We start from the raw sequence: 24053 nt of genomic DNA on the forward strand, positions 1-24053 counted from the left end.
TAGTATGTAATTTACTTAGCATGTAGTACCTTGGTATGCACTTCATTGTCAAGTTCCTTTCTTTTGTGGGAAGCTGTAGTCCTGATGCCTTTTCTCAAGTTGAGTAAGCATTACTGATTGAAAAAGCCTGAATAAGGCCTGAGACAACAAGTTTTTGTTCTGCTTTTGCCTCTTAACGACTGCTACTTGAAAAGCTTTCTGTATTGTGACTGTTTTGCCCTGCTGCTGCCTTTACAGGCATGGTGCCCATGGAGAATTTGAAACAAATGCAGACTTGAACTGGGGACTACCTCCAAGTATCCATTTGGATGCATAATACTCCTAATTATAAGGCAGTAATGGCAAACTACACTAAAGTTTATAACAGTAACTTTAAATTGAGTGGAGTCATATTCACACACCTGGGTAAACTACTCAGGATTTAAGTGGATGTTTTAAACACTGCTGCCAATGTCAGTTCTTGCTTTGCAGTGCCAGTTTGACTTCCACTGTGATTCAAGAGCTCTAGTTATCAGTTGGATTCTCTGGTGTCACTCTTAACACTGCTACTGGAGTTTTTGTACTTTGCATGCTTTTTGTAGTTTGCTGTCTTGACTCTGAGGGTTTAATGTCGGCAAGGGAAAAATGAAAGCACATGGCTGATGCTAGACTGCTATGCAGGTGCACAGATGTCTCAGGTAAGGGAGACTTAAGCTTCTTAAAAGCAACAAAAAAGTCAAATTGTCGGATGCTATACCTGGTCACCCTCCACCCTTCTGCCTCTGATCAGTTCTGGCCTAAAAAACTTCCTGTTTTGGAGTTGTTCAGTTCTGAGTGCCTGCCTCTTCCCTGTCCAGCCCATCAGTTTTGTCATTCTGCTCTGCCCTTCTTAGTTCAGCTGTCAGAGTGTGTGTTGAACCACATTTTCTCACCTGTGTTGTGCAATTTGGCTTCCCCTAGTTCATGCTTCATCTTGTCTTCCAGAGCTCATTCCTCATGTCGCTTTTACTGACTTCAGAAGAGCATGTGGAGGAGACAAGCGTTCTCATCAGGAAAATGTTTCCTTTATTTCATAGCTAAGGACAGGAAAAATGCTTTAAAAAGTACAGTCTCCTTAGTAGCATCATGTCGCTACGTGTTAGGAGTAAACAAAATGCCAACCGTGCGGCAAAGCTAATGCATCGTAGGGCTGCTATTGCGTTAGATGAGCATCAAAAAACCCTGAAGCATTACTGTTGGCATGGCACTAAAGTCTTCTGAGAGTATTTTGATGACCCTCTTGTTCTGTGGGGAGTGCTTGCATGTATGTAAATTTTTGAGCAGCTCACTGAAGTGAGTGTGAAGAGCTGCAGTCCAAGTGAGTTATGACAGTTGTTTCAGAGGGTTTTCCAAGATACCTGGAAGTATTACTTGCTACCCAGACCTTCCTGTGTGGGAGCAAGTGGCTGGCTGGCTGCTTCCCTAACACAAATAATTTAGGAAGTTTGGTGTGTGTTTTTTGGGTGGAGAGGTTCTTCACGCAGGAAGAAAAGTCAGATGTGTAGCACCCAGACTGTGGTCCATTTTAAATGTCATTTACTACCTTTGAGTATTTTCTTGCTAGGAATTTAACTTGATTTTTCCTTCCTTGCTAGTGCTGTGAGTGGTTCCTTGGTATCTGCCCTATGCTTTGCTGCAGCCGTAAAAGGTAAAAGCTCCAGTGGGCAATATGCCTCCTCGCTGGCAGCCTGCTTGCAAAGGAATACTGCCTTTAGGACAGCGAGCTGTCTGACAGCAGGATTACAGATCCATTCCCCTATGAACAAGCACATGGATGAAGCAAAGCCAACAAGCCATTATGCTGAATGCTAATGTGAATTTTAATGAACAAACTCAGAGGGTTCCTTCCTGGTGAAGATCTGTTCTGTGGTCTTCACTCATGCTTCTCAACGGGGTGCAGGTGGTTCTTGCTCCTTCTTAACCTGATCCGCTCTTGTAGTGCTCCACGTGTGCCAGGATCCAGGCTGTTGGCAACAGGAAGCATGCAGACATCACGGAAAACGCGATGACTTGCTCCTGCCGGCAGGAGAGGAAACAGAAGAATTAGTGGGATGGCTGTGCGATGGCTCATTGTATGTGGGGTTCCTGGGACGGTTGCACACTGGTCCTGCATCTAATGCAATGGATCAAGCGCACTTGTCCATGCTCCTTGCTCCTTCCAGTCCTGCAGCTGTCAGGTGGACACACCTCGGGGCTGTGGGAGGGAGATTTGGGTAAGCACGGCAGTTTCCACCAACACTAGACCGGGCTGGTTGCTCTCTAGGTTTGTTGCCATTGCTCCATGTTTCTCTGTCATGGTACTTGCTGGGAAATTGGATTAACTTGTGACCTTCAGTCAGCAGCGAGGCTTGGGCCTGCAGTGTTTCCAAAAGCAGCTGTGCCTGACTTTCAAATGACTTTGAGCTGTGAATTGCAACCAGCAGCAGCCTCTTATATTTCTGGTGCACCAGGGCAGCGCTTAACCCCTTGCACTCTCATCCTTATTTCTTTATTTGGCTAGAAAGAGTCTTCAGGCTGGTGAGGGTCTTTGTTGCAGACCGTGGAAAGGCAGCAGGGGGTAAACTCCACAAGCAAGGGGTGGAGGTGAAACCCAGCCAGGATTTCTGGTGAAAAGCTCCTTTTTCCAAGCTCATTTCACCCAGCCCAGGAGGGCCTCTGCAGCTGGAGTGACTCCTGTTTTGGTGGGGATCGTCCCCAGAGTGGGGAGTGATGGAGGGACCTACACACTCTGGCTCTGCGGTGGCAGCAGACCCCATCCTTGCCCACGAGGATACCTGTTTTGGGGTGAGTGTCCCATGAAAGGGGGAGCACAGGGCCCAGGTCTGTCCCTGTGGTGGCAGGGTGCCACTGCCAACTCCTCCCTGAGGTCCCCAGGCTGCCCCATGGCTTAGTCTCCCTGGGGGGCACCCTGGGCTGCAGGGGACCTTCAGCAGGTACCCTAAACTCCAAAGGTTAATAAAGGGGCTGAAAGGATAAAATAAAATAGAAGCAAGAGCCTGAGGCGGGGAGCATGGCATGCACCCCCCTGTGGGGGTGCAGTCTGGAGCTTGCACTGCTCTGGGGGCACCCTTCCTCCTTTTTCTCCCCCCTCCCCTTTTGCTTTCGCTCCCAACAAAAATAATTTGGCTATAATGCAGAGGGGGTTTTTGTGCCCCTCTGACCAGTGCGTCCCCTCGGAGCAGGTGCCTCCCCCCTCTTTTCAGCCCCCCACAAGCTACTCACAGCAGCAGAGAGCGGGTGTTCGGGTGGCTTGGAGGCGATTTGTGCCTGGGGGACCCGCGGGGTCCGCAGCACGGTGGCCAGCAGCCGGGAGCCCCGCTGAAAGCCCCACATGGTGGTGGCAGGGCGAGCGTGCTGCTCTTCTCACTGCGGCCGGGCTGCAGCTGCCCAGCCTGTCACCGCTGCCACCGCCCCCCCGCTGCCACCCCTCGGCACGGGGCCTGCTGCTCTCCCAAGGGCATGGCAGCGGAAAACCCTTAAACGGCAAGATTTTCCCAAATTGCTCACTGCTTAATTTTTTTCCTTCCCTTAAGTGTTTTGTGGTTTGTGGGTTTTTTGTTTTTTTTCCCCCAGCAACACCCAACTCCCCACAACTCTGAGGTCAAAAGCGGTGTCCCCAGCCAGCAAGGTGGGACGTCTCTGCAATGCTCTGCTGGAGAGCACACCTCTTCTCTCGGGCTTTTTTAAAATTTGTAATGCTCAAAACACAATGTACTTTTTTTTAAGCTGTTGCAGATGTGATGCCTGATCTTCTCTGTCCGATCACAGTGAGCAAGACCTTGCCTGTCCCATCCATGGCGATGCCTTCTCCATCTTCCTTTGTGGCTTGGTGTTTGCATAGGCTCAAAACCACGTATGCACAGGCTCCTCCTTGCACGGTGTTATCTGTCCAGGAAGTCCGTCAGCCACAGACCGCCTCAGGTGCTGAGAGATCTGTTGCTGGTGTTTGATCAAGTTGGGCTGGAGTTTGCAAAAGCCACTTCCAATTTGCCCCAACCTGAGAGCAGAAGTGGCTGAAAGCCTTGAGCCTGGGTCTTGTTCCTCCGACATGTGGATGCTCGTCAGCGGGGGGAATAGTGCCCTTTCAACTTCAACATGTGCCTACTTCACCGAATAACCCAGCTGTGTCCTTCTCTCCCTCAAAAACAGCTCTGCAGGAAGTCTGCTAGGATTTGTACAGACCTGCTCAGAGTTCCCGGAGCCGAGAATGCTGCCTTCCTCTCCCTGACCGTCCTTGTAGCTCCTGGGGTTCCATGGTCGCAGCAGGCTCTTCTGCGGGATGAAACTGGGTCTTGTCTTTAGAAGGAGGTCAGAGCTCTTTTCCCAGAACAACTGTCTTGGGAAGCTGCAGGTTTTTACCTTAAGAATGGCACGATGGGCTGCACGGACCGTGACTTGTCACGCACGAGCTTGTTGATGAAAGATGGCTGCTGAAATTTAAAAGCAGTAACAGAATCCTCTTGCCTTGTATCTGCTGCTTGCAGCTGGCTTTCCAAAGGCTTTCCCTTTGATTCCCTGCCCATCAGAGCCTTTTTCCAACCAGCTGACGGTCAGTAATCTCTCTGTGCAGCAAACACAAAGCTGGGGGGGTGGAGGAGCCTTCGACAGTGAAGATTTTTCTTTTGAGCAGTTCCACAAAACATCTGCCTGCTGGAGACAAGAGAAAGGAATAAGTGGCCTCCAGGACCCCCCCAGATGACATCTCACACTTACCTGCTTCCCCCTCAGCCTTAGCTGATTTTCTAGAGCAAACCCGTGTTCCGCTGTGCCTCTTCACGCTGCCTTTAGCGATAGAAAGACTGACCTGCGTGTCGTTGGGAGCACCTCTTCTTTCTCCTTGTCGGGAAGAAGCATCCAGGCAGCAAACGTATCCCTCCCTACCTTGCCCCAACTGCTTGTGGGTTGTGAGCGTTTCTAGCTCTGTTTCTCTTAGTCTAGACCAAATGACAAAGAAGGACCTGGCTGCTCAGGGAACTACTCAAACAAGAACTGCAGTGCCCGGCGGCACAGCCGCACCAGTCCGCCGTTTGCTAGTACCAAAGCCGGCATCTCAAATCCCCTCTTGCCGCCAACCCTCCTGTGATCAGTGTTTTAGGGTGTGAAGGGGGGGGAGTATTCCTGTGCCTCGGTCCCTTCCTGAAAACCTACTTAGAGACCTTCTTTTGCTCCAGTAGACCAAGCTCCTCATCCGTGGCAAAAGCTTGTGTGGAGGAGCATCGCTGGGATTAACAGGGGTGACAGCAAAAGTGGCCACGTTGGGGGCAGCTGTGAAAGCCTTGGTTGTGTTTTCTATGACTAGTAGGAGAATAATCTTGTTGAGGAGTAAAGCCTTGCAAATTTTGTTTTGAGCAGGAGCTAGAGAAAAGGACCAATTAAAATCCTTGAGAAGCTGGAGAAAGAGCTGGCGGTAAAGGACAGATGTGGTTAACAGATTTCCCCTGAAAATCTTAAAGAAACTTGTCTGTGCCCTGACTTATCCAGGAGAAAATCGTACTGTGCAGATGAATAAGGGAAAAAAACCAACCCTTCATAAACCCTCCCTTCTGGTCACAGCGAGATCAGCTCCTCTAAAAAAAGCTATGGCAGAGTTTGAGGACGTTTTGGCTTGCTGTGAGAAAGGGCTTTTCTGCAGAAGAGTATTTCAATATTCCTCTAATAAAGTGAAGGAGGCAGAGTGCATGCCTGTTGGGTCAGCTGGGGGAGCGAAGCGCTCTTCGCCCGCGTGCTGGCGGCTGCCGGAGGAGGTACTTGCACCCCGGAGCCTTGACGGGGTCTCCGCTCTGAACCCCTCGGGGTTGGATGTACCTGCCTCTGCCATAGACTCAGCCCTTGCCTGGACCGGCTGGCGGTGGTGAAGATTAAAGAAAAGACTAAATTAAACTTGCCATAGCAAGGTATGAGTTTAGATCGTTGAACATGAAAGGAGTAGAGCCGGGAGCAGCTGTTAATGGTTGGGCTCTGCCCTTTGCTGTTCGTCAGGATTTCTCCAAGGCATCTCTCCGCTATCTGCGGCACTAGGGCTGCTCCAGCAAGGCTGTGCTGGGCGGAGAGCGTCTGCCTCTTTGGCTGCCTTCCTGGTGAAGCTGGTGAGCAGGAGCGGTTGACACAGGAGAGCTCTGACCCTTTCCACCCTTTGTTTTGGTGAGGAAGGCGTACAGCAGCTCTCTTTCTTAACCTTGCTGCTCCTCCTCCTTTTCCTCAGCTTCCTCCCTGGGTATTTTCTGGCAGGAAGGCCACTCCAGGACACATTACCACATGTGCCCATGGAAAACCATCCCTTTGGTCCTGGTTAGCATGGCTGGACCCGGAGGTAGGACAAACAACGCTGCCTTTATCTGGGGCCCACAGTCTCTTCCCTACAAGCTCACGCCATGTTTCCACGCGGTCTTTGACCTTGTGTTCCTCCTGACTCGGTCGATGGCGGGATCTATTCTCTTTGGCAGTGGTGGGCTTGAGGCTGAATCCGGAGGGACTCATCCTGCCTCACTCCGGAGAAAGCGGTGAGGAGCTTTCACCTTCCCCAAGCAGCAGCCAGCAGAGAGACGTGTCTTTCACTGTTTCTGGAAACACATTTTTTGCTTCCTTAATGCTGATGGCAGCTTTGCTCGACTTGGACATTGGCTTTTCAGTGGATTTACAGAGAGGAGAACAGATGTGTAATGTCTATCTGGTAAATGCTGGGTTGTTCACTAAGATAATCCTCTCTGAGCGGCAGGGCAGAGGCAGCAGGTTGGTAAGAGGCACGGCATCCGGCTGCAGTGCTCTCCGCATCCCCCCCATGCACGAGGACAGGACCGTAGATCTTCCTGCTAGGAGGGGTTTGGTTCCACAAGGACCAAACATGCTGCCCAGGGTAGGACAGAAACCCCCGACACGGTGGGTCACGGGCAGTGCTCGATGGGGGCCGAGTAGGGAGCCTTGAAGACACTCCCGCTGCAGGAGTGTGAAGGCTGACGAGTAAAAGCTGGGGCTGCCCCACGCTTGGGCTGAGCTGGGAGATGGCTCGTAGCATGGGGAAGGGAGCAGGAAAGGCTTTGAGATAGAAGACACGTAGGGTCAAGTAGCAGGTAGGTGTGGGAGCCTCCATCTTGGTGAGCGTTGGCGAGTGAGCTGGAGGCACGTCTGGGATGCAGGGAGAATATCCAGTTAGATCCACAGTAATTTGCTCTGGGTTCCCCCCTGCCAAGCTTGGGTTTGTAACACAATGCTTCTGTGCTGTCCTGCACTTGCTGTGTTCGGTGGGGAGTGAAAGTGCCTATGGAGGGGCTACCGTCTCCGTTTGCTGAAGGGCATGACGCGGGGTGAATTTCGGCCACTGCATTCAACAGTTGTGGGATCTGCTTTTCGGCTCGCCCGCGACACAAGGCAGCAGGAGCTTTGCCAGCTCCAAAAAGCTCTGTAGGGAAATGGATAGCTTGAGCCTTTGCCGCGGTCAGAGGATGTACGTGCAGCACTGTGACTGCCGGCTGTCTCGAGGACTCACGCCGGTCAAACTCGATCATGGATCTCTTTGGAGAACCACGCAGCCGGGCGAGAGCCAGGGCACGGTCACGCCGGGGCAAAGAGCCTGCTGTGTCCGAGGCGGCGTGGCCCCGGTGTGTGCCGGAACTCAGCCCTGGGAAGGATGGGCGTTGTAATGGCAGGTGACCTGGCCCTCTTCGGCGACAGCTCGGTAAAACGCTGCTCCGTCTGTAACCGGGCTTTAGAAGCGATAGGAGATGTCAGGGGCTGGGAGCAGTGGATACCAGCGGTGCGGGAAGTCGGGGCGGGGTGCTCGCTGGCACCGGCGCTGTGCCCGGAAAAGCGTGCTGCAGTGGGGGCAGCGGGGTCACGGGAAGGAGGCTGGGAAAAGCGTGCCAAAGCTGAAGTCCGGATCTGTTCCTTCTGAAAGCCGGCGAGGAAAAGGCTTGGAGCGTGGCTGGGGACAAAGGGCGGTTATCACACGTAGTTCCTGCTGCGGAGGTATGTGTGCGACTCCCCCCACGCTCTCCGCGGGGGCCATTGCTGCGTTTCTAAAAGCCATCTCAGATAATAAATCTTCAGAGACTGGTTTTTCTCTCTCAGTTCCTCTTTCCCCGCAGCGCAGGACAGCCCTGGGACCTCTGCGCTCCCCGCCACAGGCAATGAGCTCATCTGGGCAAACACCTGCATGTCAAGATTTATGTTGTTTTATTATTATTATTTCTTTAAGGAGGGGGTGGGGGGGGAGTAATTTCCTTCCTTCTTGCTCAGTTGGGTAACTTCCGTCCTTTCCCTGCCCGGGAGCCCCACGGCAGCAGCCTCTGCCTGCACGGCCGGAGCTCACGCTCAGCCCCAGACCAAAGGCAAGATCTAACCTCCTCACTTTCTGCACCCCTTTTGCTTTTTGGGTTTTTTTTTAAACTTTCCCAAAGGCAGGAGGAGGATTTTTCTCACAATTCAGTCTCAGGCACCGCCTGGCGTGAGCAAACCGAGCTGACCCCGAGAGCTGCCAGCAGCCGGCTGCTATCGGGGAGGGATTTTGGGGACTGTCAGCCTGGGCTGGGCGTGCTCTCGCTGCTCTTGTGCTGCCCCGACTGGCTTTCCAGCTCCGCTTGGAGAGACTCTCAGTGCCTTACTTTATTGTTTCTGTATTATTCTAGTGCTTAGCACTGCCCCGCACCAGCTACAGCTCCCTTCTGTAAGGTGCTGTTTATATGTGTCTATATAGCTTTAATATATATTTATATATATGTTCATAAGTTTATATATAACATGTCTTTCTAAATATTTTTATCTGTCAATGAAATAAAAAGCTCCTACCCCAGCAAGCCAGTAACTGAAGCTGAGCTAGAGATGCGAGAGGGAGGGGGAGCACGGCGGTACAGTGAGTTGGGAGATGGGCGCCTGCTGAGGCCACAGAAGAGTATTCAATAGCATCACGGAATAGCTCTGGGAGGAAGAGGAGTAAAGAAGAGGAAGGTGGCCGTGTTGTGTTGGGAGAAACTGGGGAGATCCTGTCACGGAGAGGGTAGCAGAAGAGGAAGATGGGAGGAAATTAGGGAAGCGACGAAGCCAACGAGTCGGTGAGGTTTGGGTGAGCTGGAGGAGCCGCCTTGCTTGTCTGGGAGGTGGCCGGAGCGAAGAGGGAACAAGGGAAGCTGCGAAGGAGGAAATGAGCCTGGGTGGAGGAGACCCATCCCAGGCACTGGGAGGAAAGCTGGGAAGGAGGAAAACCGCTGGTGGTGATCAGAGGGGAGACTAAAAGAAATGGAGATCCTGGGAATGTAGCGAGGCTGGAGGCAGGCGAGCAGCCAGCTCTGCCGATGACCGGGCTGTTACAGGAAGGGTACGGAGAGAGAAGCAGCGCGTAGCCCCCGCATTCTGCTGGCGTCCAGCACGGCCATGCCTAGCCTGCCCTGGCTTTGTCCGTTCAACCCTCGTACCTGACTCTGTTGTTGTTCTGCAGCTCGGCTTGGTAAAAATGGCTGATGGCAAAGAGGACCCCGCCGTGTTCACCGCCACCTCTCTGCCCTCAGACCCACGGCTGCTGGCTACGGTGACCAACGCCTACCTGGGCACCCGTGTGTACCGAGACATCCTCCACGTCAACGGCGTGTACAACGGGGCGGTGGGAGACACGCACCGTGCCGACATCCCCAGCCCCGTCAATGTTAGGATGACGGTGCCCGGTGCGGACGGTCTGGCTGAGACCTTCACCTTGAACACCCGGACGGGTAAACAGCAGAGCATGGGCAGGAATCCCCCCGTCTTGCTGTCTCCTTTCAGATCTCCACCTTGGGCACCCGTTGCTCTGAACCTCTAGCTGCTGGTGACCCTCTTCTAGAAGTTAAAAGTGTCTCTGCCTGTGTTGCCTCTTCTACAAGGATGCACTTTTCTTCTCCCCATTCTCCGTTCACCTGTGGGGTGGTGTTCTTCTGAGGTCGTGTTGGAGCAAGTGGGAAATTCCCCTTTCTTGTGGCGATAAGAGCAATTTTCAGACTGTATCTCAATCCCTGCTGGAGCCAGGCTTGGCAAACACTGTTTACTCATGAAGCCTGATAAAATGTTTTATAGCACAAATCGTTCCTCAGTGATTTGGCCAGATTCAGTGTGTTAACAGTGTCTAGTCAAAAGCTGTGCTTGGATCCGGACCTGGGAAAGGCGGTTCCTTTGCCAGGGGGAACCAGTAGATAGGGCAGAAATGGGAGTCTGGGGCAGAACATCGGGACTGGACGATTCAAAAGGCTGATGGCTCTCGTTGCGCCTACAGGAACCTTCAGCCATGTGCTTCTGTCAACTGGTTACGCAGCCACCCATCAGATCTACGCTCACCATTCCCTTGTCCACTTGATAGCCTTCAGCATCACCATCCGGCGATCGGCTCACACCACCCAACCCATCACGGTCCAGCTCCAGACTCCCTTTGTGCCAAAGAGCCAGGACTTGGCCCTCAACCCAGGACGAGACTTCCAGGGAGCACAGTGAGTTTGGATGACAGGGGGACCTTGCCCTGAACACATCATTCACGGGCTGTCGCACACTCCCCTGCTCACCGTTAGGAAATAAATTGCAAAAGTAAGGCTAGAGCTAGACTGAAATGGTAAGTAGTGTGGAGGCTTGTGCAAATCTGCTTCTTCCTGGCAGGTATATAGAAACCCAAAACTAGGTATAGAAACATTTTTATTAGTTGCAACTCCAGAGTTATTACTTACACTGACACATAAAAGGGCAACGAAGGCCACAGGGACTGGATGTGATTACAAAGAAGTGAGTTTGGGGAAAATAGTGAGTTTGAGGGAGACGACTTCCGAAAAATGGCTTGCTGGGACTGGGGACCAGCTGTAATGAATTTCAACCTCCTGCGCTTTGGGGGTGGGATGGCAGCGGAGCTGAAGCGTGGGGACAAGGGAGCTTCCGTCCTGGGTGGGAGCGGGAGCCTGATACTCAGCTGCTGGGGGGGTCCCCTCCGTGTGGGTGGACACGCGCATCCCACCTGCTCCGCTCTCCCTTTCCCTGTTGCTGTCTCCTGCAGCTACGTCTACGGGAAGACGCTGGTTCCTGAGGTGGAGGGGGGACCCCGTCCCACGGTTCACATGCTGTGGACTCCCGTGCCGCAAGCCCTGACGTTGTGTGGGGAGGAGCGAGAGCGATCCTGGGAGTTCCTGACGGCCGTGGCCGAGAGCGAAGAGGAGGCGAAGAGGAGCTACAGCGAAGGGTTGGCCCTCATCGCCGCTGGCTCCCTACACTCCTCCCATGCCCAGGCGTGGGCCGCGTTGTGGCGAGGCTGCTGCGTAGACCTGGATGGACCTCTGCCTTTGAGGCAGGCTGTCTACGGGTGTCTCTACTACCTGCTGAGTGCCATCCCGCCCCGGGGGAACCCAGGCTTCCTCTTCCACGGCATCAGCCCTGGCGGCTTGTCCAACGGCACTCAGGGCGAGGACTACTGGGGGCACGTCTTCTGGGACCAGGTGCTAGCCGGTAACCTGGGCGCTTTGCAGGGTGGCTGGGATGGAGGAGGCTCAGCCGCAGGCTGCTGCGAGGGCTCCTCTTCACCCGCAGGCAGGCGTACCTTGGCACCTTGTTGGAGAGCATCCTCCTGCTCCTTTCCTAACAGCTACCCAGACCCAGCTCGATCCCTGGAGTTACTCATATGGCTTGTCCTCTAACTCAAAAATTGCCTCAATCGAAGCTAGACACCCGGGGCCGCTGCGTAGCCTCTGGGGGTGAGGGGCCGGGAGAGACCCCCCGCGGGCAGCCCCTTTCCCCAAGCTGAGGTCTGGGGCCGAGGTAGTTCAGGTTGCTCACCCGAGGGAGCTTCGGTGAGTAGCTTAGAGCACAGCCACCGACTTTCAGCTGTTTAAAATGAAGCAAGTTGAAACCCGCCCTTCTCCTCCCAGCTTCGGTGGCATCGGCGAGCCTGAGCCCTGTTGTGCTTGAACCGCTGAAAAAGCAGAAGTGTTTTCTGTGGTGGGCATATTCAGCTTTTAAACGTAGGTTTAGTGTGTACTCGGTAAGCTGACTGGGCCTGGGGGCTTTGCCCCAGCCCAGGGGCTTAGATCTGCTCTCCACCAGCTATGCTGGATGGGTGCACAGCTCTGCAGCTGGGTAACGATTGCGTGGCGTGAGCAGGAGACGCTGCCGGATGGTGCTGAGGCTCCTGTGCTACACCCAGCCTGGTCTTTCAGTGGGCAAGGGCTTTTCGGTCCTGTGGACCTGGTGTGCCGCCTTCCTGGTGATGCGTGCGGCTTTGACTCTCCCCAGAGCCTCTGGCTTTGGAGGACTCCTGCCTCCCTTCTCTTGCACGATGGGAGGTCCTGCTGAGATCGTCCTGGTGAGATGCCAGAGAGTAGCAGATGCGGGCAGAAGCAGTCCCTTGTGGATTTATCCCTTTTAATGAGCCCATGTCACAGCACCTCTAAGTAGCAGCAAAATCACGTTCAGAGCATTTGGGATGGGGGCAGACTTGAAGGGTGAAACTGGTGGGAGAGTTCGGGTGCCCCACCAGCCAATCTCACCATCTTGTCCTGCTTGGACGTTTCCAGGACACCTGGATGTTCCCGAACATCCTGCTGTTTTATCCTGAAGCTGCCCGAGCCATCCTGGAGTACCGGATTCGCACCCTGGAAGGAGCCCTACGCAACGCGCAGGAGCAAGGCTACGAGGTGGGGACAGAGCTGCCGGGCTGAGGGCAGCGCAACCGAGCCGCCGTCGTGCAGGGGGAGAGCTGGGCTTCGCTCTTCCTCGCTGGCTCGGTTTTGGCCAGGGGCTGCGAGCAGGGCACGGCTCGCAGGTGGTGGACTGGGGAGAGCATCTCAAGGTGTTGTGCTCAGCTGCCTCCCGGATGTCTAATCCTGGCAGGGTGCTAAGTTCCCGTGGGAGAGTGCAGCCACTGGCCGGGAAGTCTGCCCTGAGGAGATCTATGGAGCCCAAGAAATTCACGTCACTGGGGACGTTTTGATGGCCTTTGAGCAGTATTATCGCACCACGCAGGTAAAGGGAGCGAGTGCCACTTGGATGGCCCGGTGGCACGGCTTGCAGGGCATCTGGTGACTGTCACTGTCCCTTCCCAGAGAAATTCTGCTGTTGGCTGCTCCCGTCAGAATTGCCGGTAGCACCCCAGGGTCCCTCCTTCAGCCCTGCCTCCTCTGTCCTTGCTCCTCCTGGGCAGCTCAGCATCCTGTTGACTCAATCCAGGCCAGTTTTCTGACCTTTTCTCTTGCTATGTCCGTCTCCTTAGAGCTCCTGTCCTCCTGCCAAGTTTGGGTCTGGCGGAATCTCCCTCACGTCCCTGTTTTTCTCTGGCTTTGCCTCCCTCCAGGACCAGAAGCTGTTCAGGGAGGACGGAGGCTGGCAGCTGGTGGGTGCCGTGGCTCAGTACTGGTGCAGCAGGATGGTGTGGAGTGAGGACGAGCAATGCTTCCACATCAAAGGTGCTTCTACAACTGCCAGACCTGTTTTTAGGGAAGGGTTTGTGAGCAGAGGCTGGGAGCTCCTCCCGCCAGACCTGGGTGGGAGTGCACGGGCTCTTCAGACTCCTGCGCTCTGGAATATCTCCCAGAGAATGTTTGTGTCCGTGCAAACACGGGACGAGACGCTCAGCTCTCTTCCAATGCGACACTATTGGTTGTTTTTTCTCTCAGCCCCTTACCACTCATAGGACACCTCTAAATGGCTCCTTCCATGGTGGTACAAGCTGGTGCCACAAGCGTGGCTGCCTTCGGATCTGCTGTTGTGGCTGGTGGCACTCAGAGAAAACAGAGTGCAAGGGATTTAGAGAGGAAGAACTTTTCTAAGTCTTTTCTAAGAGACCTGAGTTTAAATCCCCCAGGAGTCCGCAGGAGTTTAATCCCTTGAAGGACGTCTGGTGCTGTTGGTGCTGAACAAGTACAACCGCTGATATCTCTGGGTCTCTCCGCAGGCAGCGATCCTGCTGAAGCACGTTATGTTAATGAGTGTGAGTTACCACTGATGGGCTGCTTCTGAAAGAGGACACTGAGGAAGAAAACAAGAAGTGAAGGAGAGGTGTTTGTGGGAGGAGGGTCTGGAGGAGAAGGCTGGGTTAGAGCAAAGGGGTCTCGACGAAACTGGGGTGATCAGAGCTAGAAGAGCCCCAGGGTTGCTGCAGGCTGGATCTTGGCGTGAAGGTCCTTGGAGACAGCCCCAGTGCCCCCAGAGGAGTCACACATTTAAATGTCTATTTTCACGTCTCTCTTGGGAAGTGGCCGTCTCTCTTGGGAAGTGGCCGTCTCTCCTGGGGACAATCTGCACGAAAGCAGCAAGGGAAGGACCTGAGCTTGTAGCTAGGGAAAGATTTGATGACCTGATCGACTTGACTGAATGACTTGAAAGCATAAATGACTTGAAGGTCACCTTGCCTGTGAAGCTGAGGGAGATGCCCTCAGGCTGAGGTATCTGCTGCCCATCAGCCAAAGCTGTAAGCCAGCTCCTCACAACAAGCACCACTTACGTTCTCCTCTGTTGAGCGTAGCACCGAGATCGCTGTGGGATCCTGCCAGAAGCAGAGAGGGCAACACCTCCCCATGTGGGCAGGCATCACTGCAACAGGAGGGGTTCCCTTCCTCGTGCCACTTCCCTGAGGAGGGGCACAAAGCCATGTCAAACCTTGGGTGTGCTGCAGTGTGAAGTGTCCCCTTCCTCTTCCTCCAGGTGTCATGCCCCCAGATGAGTATCATTACCGGGTTGATAACTCTGTTTACACCAACGCCGTGGCCCAGCGGAGGTAATGCGCATGCCTTGTTGAAGCACTGGCCCATCTCTCTTCTGCCTAGCAATCTGGCAGGGGTAGGAGGCAGCACGGCTCCCGCATGGGATACACCTTTCCTGTATTCACGTACCTTTTTCTGAGCTGGTCTCCTTTGCCTGCCTTTACAGTCAGCGGAAAGAAGTAGGTGGTCCCATGGTGGTTCATCTGACCTGCTTCAGGTGTCCACATGAGACTGAGAGGGATTTCACTTCACAGGAGGGTTTCTCTCCCCGCGTTTTATGCGATGTCTGTACAATTAGCCAGCTGGAGACATCTAAAGCTAGAGGAACGGGCTCCCAACTCCAGTGATGAAAGCTGTTACCCCAGGCTTCAGCTTTGACCCATGTTCTTTTGGAGTAGCTCTTTCTTTGCAGTTATGGCTCAATTAGTTCTTTCTGTTCCCTTTCTTCTCTTCCGCTCTCTGAGGGGGTCACAGGCACCCATGCCTGACATAAAGCATTGTTCCTCGCTTTTTTCCAGCTTAAACTTTGCAGCTGATGTTGCTCAGGACTTCTTGATCCCTGTGCCAGAGGAGTGGGTAGACTGTGCCAAGAAAGTCAAAGTGCCCTTTGATGCGGAGAAGAAATACCATCCCGAGTATGACGGTTACAGCCCAGGTGAGCGGAGAGGCAGCAGCAGCCCTTTGAGTCGGCCACTGCTCTTTCTTTGTAAGCCTGCAAGAAGTGGGGGGTCTGACTGGTTCAAACACGGGAACAGCCACTGAATGGTTGGCCGAAGTAAAAAATCTCTAGCATTGCTCTCCAAGTGCAGCATTTGGGTTGCCAGGGTGGAGAGCCTGCCTTGTAGATGTCTTTTCTGCCTCTTGGTGGATTGTTCCTCATTAGTGGGCTCAGAAAGTTAGGAAATTTGGGAACGCAGAGAGTAGGAAGAGACTTCTAGTACTGGGCTGCAGATGACATGGGTGCTATGAAAGCGTTGCTGACAGTTAGGTCTATCTTTCCCAGGTCGTGTGCCGTGTGCTGCCCTTCCAGCAAGCCCTGGGACTCTGGGAGTGCAGGGGCCGGTGCCGTGGAAGTGCCTGCCCAGTTTAGTGCTCCTTTTCTCACAGTTAGGGGCAGGGTAACCTGGGTGCGCGGGGTCGTGGGAGCTATCCCTTCGCACCTGAAGTTTAGGTGACACCATTCTGGGTGCCACCACGTTAGGGCTGTGCCGGTGTCCTGCCTTGACACGGCTTCCAGCGCACACCGCACCGAGGACAAGCCATAAGCTGCTGTTTGGTCTGCCTTCAGCAAGGCGGTAATGAGTCATCCTCCCTGCAGCTCCGCTCCCTTCCCCCTGCTGATGTGGTGTTTGTTGTTCTAAGTTCGTGATTCTGTGGGAGTCGGGTCTGTTCCCAGTGTAAGTACTCAGTCTGCCAGCCATTCCCAGCTGGCATACCTGGTCCAACTGACTCCTTTCCCCAGGTGAGCCTGTGAAACAAGCGGACGTTGTCTTGCTTGGGTTCCCGCTGATGCACCCCATGAGCCCTGAAGTCCGGAGAAATGACCTGGAGATGTATGAACCCGTCACTGAGCTGGATGGGCCAGCCATGACCTGGGTAAGGAGAGAGGCAAAGCCTAAAGCGGGATTCGTCCGTGAGGTGGTTGTTTCCATCCCAGTTAGTCCCTGCCAGCCCCATCAGTGGGTTTGTCAGACCTGCTTTGAACTCCAAGGGAGCGTGGACAGTGCAGAGCTGGAGATGTGGGCTGGAGATGCCTGCTCTGGGTCAGAAGGATGCCAGTTGTGGTCTCTCTCTGAAGCTTTTGCCATAGTCGCCCCAGGGGGAGACAGCAGCTGGTGAAAGGCCAATTTTCTCTCCTGCAGAGCATGTTTGCAGTGGGCTGGCTGGAGCTAAAGGAGGTGCAGAGAGCCCAGAGCCAACTGAACAAGTGTTTCAGCAACATCACAGAGCCCTTCAAGGTTAGCTGTGTGTCACGTCGTGGGTGCTTCCCTGTGACAAACGCCTCTTGCTTCTATCTTGCCTGCTCCCAAGTAGGTCCCATCACACTGTGATCCCATCGCTTGGACTGGAGCCTGTGCTGACTGCACTTGTGGTCACTAGGTTGTTGTTGTATTGAGCTGGGTGGTTGCACACTCTGCCTCTTCTCTGCATGCTTCCAAAGAGCGTAAGGAGGCATCTGCTTCCTACCAGGCAACACAAAGCCACGGCTCAGTATCATGCTCCCCCCAGGCTTCCTTCTGCCTGCCAGGGATGTGAAAGGGAATGGAGACAGTGGTACTTAGAGACTCATCAGAGCCCACCCACCGCCTCATGCCAGGATGGGCAGCAGAGCATGGTCATTGCAACACCCCAGATATGTGACAGTGCTGATAAGTGTATTCAAACCCACCGAACTGTGTGAAGAGTCCCAATGCAACTGTTGAGTCATTTCTTTTTCTCACTGGAGCAGATCTGGGTGGAGAACTCAGATGGGTCAGGAGCGGTGAACTTCTTGACAGGGATGGGTGGATTCTTGCAAGCTGTCCTCTTCGGCTACACAGGGTTCAGGTGAGACCTATGTTATGTCACATTTAATTTCTAAGCAACTATATGTCACTTGAAACCTCACTGTTTAGCTGGAGCAATGTGGTTTTACTCATGAAAAAGAAAGGAACTTGCAGCATCCACAATATCCTCCAAAGTTCCCAGCAGGTAACGAACAACCATGAATGCTAATGATCCCAGATGAACTGTGGATACTGGGGACAGTTAGTCACTGGTGGAGAACAGGGTGCAGTTATCAGAAATGATAAGTTATGGTCCATTTCTCCTCCAGCTACGTTAGTGTTGAAAGCCGTTGCCTTCAAAAGCAGCCAAAGATAGGCCAATGCCGAGCTCTTCAACACTAGCTGACACCATCAGTGAAGAGGGACATCTCTGTATGATCTCAGGATTGTGTGTAGCCTGTATCATTTTGATGTCTGTGTATCAGAAACACAGACCTGCCCACTCTGTAGGTAGTTGTAGCTTTGGTTTCTTCACTAAGTGTGGATGAAGCTTAAAGACTGCGATCCACCAATTGCATTGGCTTTTTGTTGACTAATTGAAGAAAAAGTCCATACCATCACCTTGCAGGCAAATACAAGACTGCTTCTTATTATACATTATACATTAGATCTTTCTAAGGGGACCTTTGTAAATGGAGAGCCCAGTCCTCTACCACCACACTGAGCTGCCATAGGCTTATTCCCACTTTAAAGACTGGAAACAGGTTCGGAACGGATAAGAGACTCTCTCCAAGTCACTTGATGAGTTAGTTGCACATTTGGGAAGCTAAATGTCATTCCCTCAGTCTGTCCTCTGCCTTAGCTATAACATCATCCTCTCTCCTTCGGATTTGGCATGGAAAATTAACCTCCTTTTGAGGGAAAGACCTTCTGCAGCCCCTCTGAAGCAATCTGCCGTCTGCACGCACGTGGCTCTGCAAGCCTTTGTGGAGGAAAGTGCTCAGATGGAATTGCCACAGCATTAAAATACCTTAGAAAAAACATTAAGCTGTTCATATAACTTCAAAGCTGTGTCTCGTATCCAAAGCAGCCCGGTGGTTTCAACCCTGAAGCAGCAGTCTCTTGAGTGTATTCTTAGTTTAATTGAGGATGGGTCAAACTGACGAGCCTTTTGATTTTCAGCGAATTCTTCTAGCACTAACTATGTGTTTTTACTCTGTGTGTGTGGCCAGAAACTGCTGAGAAACCCACCAGTTTCTTGGTGGAGCTGGGTGTGAGCTACTGTGTTCCCAGCTGAAAACCGTAATCTCAGCTTTCGCAAAGCTCGAAGGTCTTCAGATGGTCTGTGTGTGTCAGGTTGGGCCCCTCTCGGCACAGGCTCAAGCCACAGGCTTTGGGGCTCCAGCCAAATTTCCACAGATGTTGAGATGACATTTATGCAGCCCTTGAGGCCGTTCTCTTGCTTTGCCCATTGTAAGCCATGGGCCCTGGCTGGCATGTTGGCCTGCTGCTGAAGCTCTCCAGTCTCTTGTCCTCTCCAGCCCGTTGAGCCCTCTCAACAGACTGGAGATGATGGTCAAGAGCTCTCATGTGTCAAGATTTGAGTAGGAGGTAAGTGACCATTGTCTTTTTTCATCCAAAGCCAAAACACACAAATGGGCTCTGTTTGACTTTGGGTAAGGGCTTGGAGAAAGGATTCAAGATGTTTCCTTGATTTTTTTTTTTAATTTTTTTTTTTTTTAATCTTTTGGTGAAGGAACACATGTAGTGGTGCTGAGTTTAAAGCCTTCAAACCAGTGGGAATGGGAGCTGGTGTGGGTTTCTGAACTTCATCACCTCAGCAACCCGCTTCAGTCACAACCCAGAGGGAAAGGGAAAACTGAGCTGTGCGGACACATCCTTGTTGAGATGGCAAATTTGAGAGGAGAGGGACAGTGCTAGCAGTCAGGCGTGTCTTGCGATTTAATTGAGCAGCACTTCCAGAAGCATCTCCACCAGGCGTGAGGTGAGGTCCCACCATCTCCTCACCAGCGCCGAATAGCTTTAGAGCAATGGCAGGTGAGAACAGATACTTGCTGCTAGGTATTTTGGCTGAAGCTGAACTGGCATCCTAAAAATCCCAGCTACAACCATCTCCTGAACTCCTCACATGGCTGGAGTTTAGTTCCAGTGCATGGCCCAGAGCCTGCGCCCGTAGGTTCGTGTGACCAGATTTCAATGGCAGTTCCTGCTTGGGGTCCATGGCCACCTCTGCTCGTTCCTGTGCCCCGTTCCCCTCCCCGTCTTCGAGCACGGCATTCCTGAAAGTTTTGCGAGCGTAGCTGCTGCTGAAGTCACCCTCTGAACTGGAGTGTGGAACTGAGCTGCCTTGGAAGAAAAAAATTAATTTTTTTTGCTCTTTCTTATTAAAAAACAAAAAGTAATCCAACCTAATGGAAACCACAGACCCCAACTGAGGAACTGGAGAGGGGACAGGAACGCCTTAGGGTGTGGGGCTGTGAGATCATGGCCCGAGTAGCTCTTCACCAGATGCTTCATCGGCTTGTTCAGGATTTGCCCGGAGATCCTTGGGATACACCAAGGACTTTCTGCCCACAGGTGCACGGAGTAATGGGAGATGCCTCTGGGATGCAAGAGGCTGTCCTGTCTGGGGAGATGGCCAACCCCACAAAGCTGCTTTCCTTTGTGGCCACCCCTTGTTCCCACCGCTGACGTGCTCCTGCCTTTCCAGGATCACAAAGACCAGCCTCCGCTTCAACCCTGCCTTTCCCGATGACATCAACAAGTTGAAAGTCACTGGCATCTCCTACTTCGGCAACAAACTGAAGTTCACCATCACCAAAGAAGAGATCAGGATCAAAGTGACCGAGTCTCCCCGGGACCTTCCGGTGTCTCCCCTGGAAGCTGTGCTGGAGGAGTCGGGGCAGCGGTTTCCCCTGCGTGAAGGTATGGTGTCACTGGTCTGTTTGCCTAAAATAAAGACAATCTGGGGAGAAACCGTTCCCGTACCTCACACAGGTTGGGTTTTGTTGTAGGGAAGAGCGTCCGTTTCCCCATGGCGGCCGGCTGGATTCAGAGGTCATCCACCAAGGCATTTTAAACCTTGGTTGATCTGGGTTTTACGTGATGAACACTAAACCGACTGAAGAGGCAGAAACAAGTTGAAGAGTGGATGTCAGCAGAGGGGGAAGGTAAAGGTGGGGGTCCCAGGCTGTGCCATAAACCCTTTGCCCCCATGGGACCGTGTGTGCCACCTTCCTTTGTGACCCTGGGGAGGGGTGGTGGACTCAGAGCTCTCGCTACGGCTGGGGCGGCAGCAGCTCTCCGAGGGATGCTGAGCATCCTTGTCTATGCTGGGGATGCTGAGCCCCCTGACTCCTGTCACGTGCCTTCAACATCTCTCACTTAGGCTTGATTTTGTCTCCTCTGCTGAAAGTGACTATTTTAAACGAGTTCTCTAAACACCCATGACTTGGTTCTGCTTTGAACATCTGCATTTATACGGATGCCCCTAGCTGACAAATATGTACGTAGTCCAGCCCGCATGTGCGCTGACTCCCAGCTCCTCCAGCTCATCCTGGCTCGGTCCTCACCTTCTCCAGGACGCCTGCGTCACTCAGGGGGGCTCAAAGGGCTGTGGAGGCTCAGCCACCGCTGCTTCGCCACGTCACTCCTGCCCGACAGAGAGCAAAAAGAGGAGGATCCCTCGGCCGCAGCGCACAGCTGCCTCTGGGCTTTCAATAGGCCGAGTGCCCGGGACCCCCTGCATCCTGCTGACCCCCTCACGAGAAACTCTGCAAAGGCAAAGCGGTTGGAAGTAAGGCTGGAGCTGAGCGTTATTTTGGCACTAATATTAATCAAAAAATAGACAGCCAAAAGCATTTTAGCCCTGTTTGGGCAGCGCACAGCGCCCTTTTCTGTTGAGTTATTGGGGGTATAACATCCCTATCATGTTTTTAACCCCTTATCTACATTATCATCTCTCTTCTCAAGCAGTTTTGGAGTTAAAGCCCTTGTAACTGGATGTTTGAAGCGCTATAGGAATCCCAGGCATCACTAATATTATGTCCGATGACGACAAGTGCAGCGTTTTTCTGGGCTCTGAGCAGAGCCCTAGGGCGAGCAAAGACCCGCTGTGTATTTGCCTAAGGCATTTTCCGTGTCCTTGAAAGCCCCAAGGGAGAAAAGGGGACGGGCGGTGCCTGCGTACGCATGCAAACGGGTCCGTGATACCCCCCCCCCCCCAGCTCTGCACCTCGCAGCATCCTCCCCTCCTGCATCCCCTTCCCGGGGGTGGTTTTGGTGCCCCGTTTCCCAGCCCCACACCTTTGCCAGAGCAGACGTGGGTCAAAGCGAGGGGCTGTCGAAGGCATTCCCTGCCCCTCTCTAAACAAACCCCAGGAATCTCAGCCAAATCCCGCAGAGTTTATAAAAAGCCCTGCGGCTGCTCCCTGCCACAGGCAGCATGTGGGAACGCTTAGGGAAGGGAGGCAAAGCCGTTCCCTCGCCTTATAATTACGCTGGCTGTCCATCAGGCCTCGTCAGCGTCACCCAACCCCTAATTAACAGCAGTTCTCGGCAGCAGGGCGGGACAAACGGACCCCTCCGTCCCCTTGCCCCCGACAACAACCCTGTGGGCTGCACCTGGATTTGGTGGGGCTGGGGATGAAGCCCAGCTCTGAGACAGGGCTCAGCTGGCACTGAAAGGGGTTGGTGTGTGTTGTCATTGTGCCCCCCCTGTCCCACCCCCCCAAAAGCGCTCCTTTTAGTCCAGTTGCCACAATGAGCCGGCTCTGGCCCGGGGAGCGCAGTAGGGAAGGATGGCACAGAGCAGTGGGGTTGCATCCTGCGCTCATCCCCTCTGTCCTTGCCCAGGGACCTGCTGGGGGACTTCTGCTTTACTGCGATGAGTTTGCAGGTCTCAGCTCCCCTTGGAGGGGCCAAGAAACTTCTCTGCTTTTTTCCCCTGCTCGGTCACAGGTCTGGCCCCGATGGCCTGTGGCTGTTTCAGGCTGGGTGGCTCTAACGCTCACGGAGGTTATTCCTTCTCCTGGCTGTGAAAAGCATGATCAGAGAAAAAAAGCTGTATTTATATTGTCCCTTTAGCACCCCCCTGCTCTACACATGTGCACACAGAAGACTCGCAATGTATGAAATGGTTTAATGATTTAAATAGTGATCACTGAGGCTGGAGGGATGCTGTGCTCCGCACAGGACAAAGGGATTTAAAAAACCCAGAGTAAACAAAAACAATCAAGCTGCCCTAAGAAGCGTGGCAGGGAGCCGGGCTCGGTCACCGTGGGGCTGGGGGTGCTGGACCAGGCAGGGGAGGGGAGATGCAGCGGTGTGGGAGAAGCTTGTGGGGCTGACTCCCACCCCCCCGGCCATGCGCTGCCCGGTGAGCGTGAAAGCTTGCGGAGGTGGCCCTGGGAGGCAAAGATGGGTGATGGCTGGATTATGCTGGACCAGTGGTCTTTTTTGGGGGGGCCACCAGCAACGCGAAGGAGTTTCTACAAGCCCTTCGCCCACCGGTCACTTGTCCTCGTCCTCGGTCCCGCTGAACTGGTAGGTGAAGAAGCCGACGGACTCCTGGGCGAGCTTGGAGAGGTGGATGACTCCCGTGATGACCAGGGCGGCGAGCAGCAGTGGCAGCACCACGCTCCCTGCCGTGGCCAGGGCGTTGTAGCACCTGGCCTTGGAGCTCAAGCGCCGAGCGGCTTCCACGTCCCCGGCCACTTTCCGGTCCCGCGCCTGCAACAGCCGAGAGACGGGGCAGCGGCGCCTGGGCTGCCTGCGGCTCCCTCCCTGCACCTCCTCCCAGCCTGGCTACGTGGCTTTGGCACCCTTGCAGGACGCAATTTAGTCCCCCGGGCAGTGCCAAGACGGTGGCTGTCCATCCATCCCCGGCTGCATGGGGGCTCCGCACGCTCCTGCTCCCCCCCGGCCCCAATGGGTTTTTCTCTTCTGCTTCTATCCTGCTTCTTTCGGAGCCTTGCTGGCTCCAGCCCTCGCTTTCCCCTGTCTCTCCACCCTGGTCCAGTCCAGCTGGAGCTGCTCCTGCCTGAAGGGCAGGGGGAGAGGTTGGGGGTGTCATGGCCCCCCAGCACCTTCTAGGCAGAAGCAGGGTCCCTGGGCAGTGGCAGGAGGCTGTGGATATCTAGGGGGTCTCACAGCCTCGTCAACGGGCGGCAGGAAAACTGTGGGGGCTTTACCGGGCGATGGTGTCACCTGTAACCAGCCTCTTGAGGCTGTTGGGCTCTCGTCCCCCAGCCCTCCCAGGTAGTTACTCCAGATGCTCCGTGTCTCCTCGGGAAGTCCATCCCTTGGCATCGGCATGGGGAGGGCTCCCAGGTGACCCCAAACGTTCAGTCTCCCATCCCCACTCGGTGCCCTACCTTGACAGAGAAGGCGAGCGCCACGAAGCCAAGACAGCAGAAGTTCATGTAGATGGTGTTGAAGATGGACCAGATGAGGTGGTCGCGGGGCGGTGGGGAGGCACCAACGGCGAGGATGGTGGGAGACGGCTCCCGCTTGTGGGACGGCGTGGGCAGGTAGTCCTCCCGTGGGTAGGAGGTGTCCATGGCCACGGAGAGGGGCACCCCGCGGCTCTCCTGCTCCACCAGCCTGGCTGCGGGAGCGGGGCAGGGCGGCCCCTTTATATAGTCCTTGTCTACGGCACGGCCTCATCTCCTCTATATATAAACCCAAGAAATTACAGACCTCCGCAGGCTGTGGTTATCAGACATGCTTGGCTGGGAGCTAGGAGAAACAAACTTGGTTCTTGCCAGCCTCCTGGCTTTCTATATCCAGCCTTCCTCCCGCGATGAGGAGCACAGACAGCTCCGGCGTGACGGAGGGAGAG

The 24053-nt window shown here is 53.9% G+C and overlaps 2 protein-coding genes and 1 long non-coding RNA gene across 3 annotated transcripts; 1 reads left to right on the forward strand and 2 right to left on the reverse strand.

Annotated features, from left to right (window-relative positions):
• The first annotated feature begins 1104 nt into the window (after nt 1-1104).
• PGGHG (protein-glucosylgalactosylhydroxylysine glucosidase) lies at nt 1105-20606 on the forward strand. Its single transcript, XM_059825961.1, has 15 exons — nt 1105-1116; nt 7038-7049; nt 9446-9713; nt 10250-10460; nt 11012-11447; nt 12522-12641; nt 12838-12969; nt 13298-13409; nt 14647-14719; nt 15224-15360; nt 16168-16301; nt 16568-16663; nt 17155-17252; nt 19923-20137; nt 20227-20606. The coding sequence occupies exons 1-15, from the start codon at nt 1105-1107 to the stop codon at nt 20289-20291; spliced, it is 2121 nt and encodes a 706-aa protein (XP_059681944.1). The 3' UTR covers nt 20292-20606.
• On the reverse strand, nt 1821-3398 carry LOC132318471 (uncharacterized). Its single transcript, XR_009484327.1, has 2 exons — nt 3241-3398; nt 1821-2034 (listed from the first exon to the last, which is right to left on the reverse strand). It is a non-coding gene; the product is annotated as an uncharacterized LOC132318471 (long non-coding RNA).
• Nucleotides 20607-22723: 2117 nt separating the features above from the next.
• Nucleotides 22724-23772, reverse strand: LOC104260775 (interferon-induced transmembrane protein 5-like). The gene is made up of 2 exons (XM_059826025.1): nt 23587-23772; nt 22724-22942 (listed from the first exon to the last, which is right to left on the reverse strand). The coding sequence occupies exons 1-2, from the start codon at nt 23770-23772 to the stop codon at nt 22724-22726; spliced, it is 405 nt and encodes a 134-aa protein (XP_059682008.1).
• Between the last annotated feature and the right edge of the window lie 281 nt (nt 23773-24053).

This window comes from Gavia stellata, chromosome 17, assembly GCF_030936135.1.
Source record: "Gavia stellata isolate bGavSte3 chromosome 17, bGavSte3.hap2, whole genome shotgun sequence".
In the NCBI taxonomy this organism is placed as follows: domain Eukaryota; kingdom Metazoa; phylum Chordata; class Aves; order Gaviiformes; family Gaviidae; genus Gavia; species Gavia stellata.

Excerpts from the sequence above, each read along its gene's own strand:
- PGGHG (XM_059825961.1), top strand. Across the intron at positions 13,410-14,646 it reads GCAATGCTTCCACATCAAAG|GTGTCATGCCCCCAGATGAG; the intron begins GTGCTTCTACAA and ends CTCTTCCTCCAG. Across the intron at positions 14,720-15,223 it reads AACGCCGTGGCCCAGCGGAG|CTTAAACTTTGCAGCTGATG; the intron begins GTAATGCGCATG and ends GCTTTTTTCCAG.
- LOC104260775 (XM_059826025.1), bottom strand. The coding sequence starts at position 23,772 with ATGGACACCTCCTACCCACGGGAGGACTACCTGCCCACGCCGTCCCAC. Across the intron at positions 22,943-23,586 it reads CGCTCGCCTTCTCTGTCAAG|GCGCGGGACCGGAAAGTGGC; the intron begins GTAGGGCACCGA and ends CGGCTGTTGCAG.